The sequence below is a fragment of the Solanum verrucosum genome, unplaced genomic scaffold (assembly GCF_900185275.1).
Source record: "Solanum verrucosum unplaced genomic scaffold, falcon-dt-bn FXZP01000262.1, whole genome shotgun sequence".
Lineage (NCBI taxonomy): Eukaryota > Viridiplantae > Streptophyta > Magnoliopsida > Solanales > Solanaceae > Solanum > Solanum verrucosum.
Window position 1 is genome coordinate 2306109 of NW_026020366.1, and position 4760 is coordinate 2310868.

General features: G+C 30.9%; 1 protein-coding gene across 1 annotated transcript; it reads left to right on the forward strand.

Annotated features, from left to right (window-relative positions):
- Nucleotides 1–1147: 1147 nt before the first annotated feature.
- Nucleotides 1148–3527, forward strand: LOC125837918 (beta-amyrin 28-monooxygenase-like). The gene is made up of 3 exons (XM_049516998.1): nucleotides 1148–2118; nucleotides 2623–2810; nucleotides 3109–3527. Exons 1-3 carry the CDS (start codon nucleotides 1173–1175, stop codon nucleotides 3406–3408), a joined length of 1434 nt encoding a protein of 477 aa, XP_049372955.1. The 5' UTR covers nucleotides 1148–1172; the 3' UTR covers nucleotides 3409–3527.
- The last annotated feature ends 1233 nt before the right edge of the window (nucleotides 3528–4760 follow it).

Here is a 4760-nt window from a genome sequence, read left to right on the forward strand (position 1 = left end):
TATATATGATATATATTAATCGTCGAATGGGTACATTGAATTATTTTATTTTAATTGGTAAAATGAAATTAAGAGTAAAAGATCAAGAATAAGGTTCTATAGTAATATAAATTGTATTACATATTGTATTACTAATATTTTCTTACTTCCTTCATTTCATTTCATTTTATGTTACATTGTTTTCTTTAAATTTGTCTAAAAAAAATGTTATCTTACTATAATTAGAAACAAGTTTAAAAAAAAAATCTTTTTTCTCTTAAACATCGTGCCACATCAAACGATGTCACATAAAATGTGTCGAATGAAATATTATATAAGAGGGAGTTGAGGTGAAGTAGGCATACACATCTCCATTGACGTGTCTGCTTCAGCCTTAACTTTTAAGTTACTTAATATGTAATTTTTTTAAAATTGTGGGACCCAATTTAGTTGTTTTTTTAATTTTAACTTAGGGTAAAAAAGCAAGATCAGCAAAGAAAAATACTTTAGTTATGGATATCCCAGTGTGCCCCTTACATTAGGCTTTTGAGAAAAATATATATATAATTTACAATCACACATGTATATAATTTATTATAGAACAAAAAATTAAAATCATTGAATTAACACGATTTGAAAATTTACCAATATTAATAATAATTATTAGATATTCATTTTACACTTGATACGATGATTTACTACAACGTAAATATATATAACATATTTTAGATCTAAAATTTTAAATTATTTTCAAAATATTATGAATAAATATTGAGAGGCATAATACATAACTATGCCCTTTAACTTTACTTCAGCTGACATCTATGCCTTCCAACTTTGAGTATGCATAAGTAGACACTTAAACTTGTATAAAATTGAACAAAATAGACAGATTCATCCTACGTGACGTCCTACATTACAATTTTGTGTCGTATGTGACGTCCTACATGTATTATGCCACGTAAGATGTGTGTGTCTACTTGTTATAGTTTACACAAGTTTAAATGCCTAATTATGCACACCTAAAATTGAAGGATATAGATGTATGCTGAAACCAAGTTAAAAGACTTATTGATTGTATTATGTCAATATTGAAACCGTGCAAGTAGAGGATTTCCCTTACTTACTATATATACATATCACATGGTATATACTTCAATACCAAATTAGGAAAAAGAAGAGTTGTACACAAAATGGACCTCTTCCTCCTCTCTTTTGCAACCACACTTACTATAATCATCTATTCTTTGTTCAAATATTTCTTTGCCAAGCCAAAAGAAAAAATGCCTCTAGCTCCAGGCACCTTTGGTTGGCCTATTATTGGAGAAACCATCCAATTCCTTAATTCACTTTACTATGGATTGGTCCATGAGTTTGTTCAAGAAAGAACCAAAAAATACAGCTCTCATGTATTCAGAACCTCATTACTTGGCCAAAAAGTTGTTATTTTTTCAGGTCCAGCAGCTAACAAATTCATATTCACTCAAGGTAATAAACTTATCATTGGTTGGAGACCTAAGTCTGTTCAAAAACTCTTCCCATCTACATCATTTGTCCCTATTGAACATGACACCAAAAGGGCACACAATGTCATTAGCTATTTTTTGAACTCACAAAATGTAGAGAGACTTATAAGTACTATGGACAATATGTCACATTTGCACTTGAAAAATCATTGGAAAGGGAAACATGAAGTGATAGTGTATGATCTAGTTAAGTTATTCACTTTCTCTCTTTCTATTAGAGCCTTTATGGGTATCGAAGAATCGGATAAAATCTTGAATCTTTATGAGAAATTCAAGATTTTTACACAAGGTCTTTTGGCAGTGGACATAAATCTTCCTGGCACAACATTTTATAAGGCAATGAAAGCTGGGAATGAATTAAGGAAACAAATGAAGGTTATAATTAAACAAAGAAAGGTAGAATTATTAGAAAATCCAAATTTGTCAAAAGTTGATGTGTTAACACAAATGATCAATGAACAAGATGAAGATGGAAAGTACATGACTGAGGTTGAAATAGAGGATAAAGTGTTTGGCTTTATTATTGGTAGTTATGATACTACTGCTACAACTATTACTTTGACCATGAAGTACCTTCAACAAATGCCTGAGTACTTCAATGAAATAATCCAAGGTATTTTTATATATTTTTTGCCTTTTAAATTGCATGATTTGTTACAGAAAGAGCTAATAGTAGGCACTTAAACTTGTATGAAATTGAACAAGTATACACACATGTCTTATGTGACATAATACATGTAGGACACCACATAGGACTGTCATGTAGAACGACGCCATGTGTCTATTTGTTCAATTTTATTCAAGTTTTAAGTGCTTACTTGTCCACACCCAAGGGCATACTCACCCTTGCCCAAGGGGTCTAAAGAGACTCCCCTTCTTCATAAAATTACATTGTACATAGAGGTTAAAATTTGGTTTAATAAATATATATACTAGTATTGACACCTATTGACATAAGTTAAATATTTAGTGATCTAGTGGTTAAGGTGTTGCAAAAATTCCTTGAGGTTGTGTGTTGTAGTCCTACTAATCTCTTAATTATATATTTTACTACAATTATTGACACCCCTTAATAACAAAATTTCTATCCTGACCATACTTTATTGTAAATTGACAGAGCAAAATGAGATATCAATGCAAATGATGCCAAGGGAAGAGCTATGTTGGAATGACATTCAAAAAATGAGGAAAACTTGGAGCTTTGTGAATGAAGTGTTAAGAAACACACCAGTTGTTCAAGGTATTTTTAGAGAAGCAATAGAGGACTTCACTTATGAAGACTTCTACATACCAAAAGGATGGAAGGTACGTATTCTTCCCTTTTCGGGGTTGTTTGGCAGGGTGTATAAGAATAATGCAGAATATGATGTATTAATAATGCTGACATTAGTAATCATTGTATTTGTTTTTCAGCACATGCGTTGCACATGTATCCCGTATATTGTATATCTAAAAATACGTAGAACTTATGCATACACTTTACCCCTACATTAAATTAATTTATTCATGTCTAAGTCTAACCCTTGATGTGATTACTTTGTGAATATTTCTTGGCCTCTTTATAAATATCTAATTAGAATGTGTTATCTAAATAAATTTGCAGATATATTTGAGTTTTGGAGCTACACAAAAGAATGGTGAATACTTTCCAAATCCTACAAAGTTTGATCCATCAAGATTTGAAGGAAATGGACAAGTTCCTTATACATCAGTTCCATTTGGCGGAGGACATAGAATGTGTCCTGGAAAAGAATTTGCAAGAATATTGATTCTTGTTTTTCTTCATCGTCTACTTAAAAATTTTAGATGGGAGCCTAAAATTCCTTCAGAAAAAATATTGTACCCTTTTTTCTTACTAGCTATCCCAACAGATGGATACCCTATTACCCTTTCTGCTGTTTAAGCTATTTTTGTTTTTTTTTTATGAAAATAAAATGTCAAAGTATGTCATCTAGTTAATGTCTTTCAATCTATTAATGTTGCTTCTTCAAATTTAATGGAAGAATTAATAATTATTGCTTATTATTTCTATGGATTTTAAAGTTACGTAAAGAGACATTTGAAACACTTTTGGGCCATATCTACACTCAAGTCTCAAGCCCAAGTTTGTATTATACTACAAAGTTACTAAAAGAAGTATAACTAGGAGAGTTATGATGAGGGACATTGAAGTACAAATCAATTTTCTTTGCAACAAAATAGATGATATTTTTTAAACTTGCTCAAAGAAAACAAGCACATGGTGAAGCAATTTTTGTTGTTTATTTGTATTTGTCTCAAGTCCCAACGACGAACTTTCTACCACATTCAACTATTTTTTTTTACAAAATTAATACAAATATCAATGTCAACAACAAAAATTTCAAACATGATAAGCCATTAAAGGGACATACACAACACTATTGTATATAAAGAAAAATATGAGGTAAATAATAATCAGACAAGATAAGTGTATCTTGAAAAGTTGTCTATTATGTAAAGATTTGTGTAAATATAGTAAGTTTATATTGTGTATCTATATTTGTAAGAGATGTGATATTCTATTAATATGGATATGTTAAGAAATGTAATATTTTCAGAATATTGTTAGGAGAGATATTAGGAGTAGGAGACTAAACTCATGTATATATAATCTTATTTCCTGTAATTAGATGGGAGATTCAATTCGTCAAATACTTATTTCTATTTTTATATGGTATCAGAGCCATGGTGGGGAAAGAAGAATCACAAAGGAATGAACCAATCAAAAACAAAATCTCACCTTACGATCTGACTTCAAATGATAACCTAGAAAACTTAATCACACAAGTATAATTGCGGGGAGAAAATCATAAAGAAGGGGCTCGTGCAATGCCTACCTCAATGCGAGCTCGAAGGAAATGGGAATTTGTTGATGTAACCATCTCACAACTATAAGGGCTCTTCTAAGTTGGCGGATTGGTGGACAGTTTGGTCCATGCTAGTCTAATGGATCTAAAATACTATTGAACTAACTTTGTGTTCAACCATATCACATACGGAGAACGCAGAAGATCTCTAGACATAAATTAAGGAACAATTTTCAGTTGCCAATGGGCCTCAAATTCAATAGTTGAAATCTATTTTGGTAGAATGTAAGCAACATGGTATGACAATTATAACATACAATGGAAAGATGAATGCTATATGGGACGAACTAGTGAATTATAAACAAATTCCTATGTGTACATATGACAGATGCAAGTGTAACATAGGAGCATTATTAGAAAAGCGATG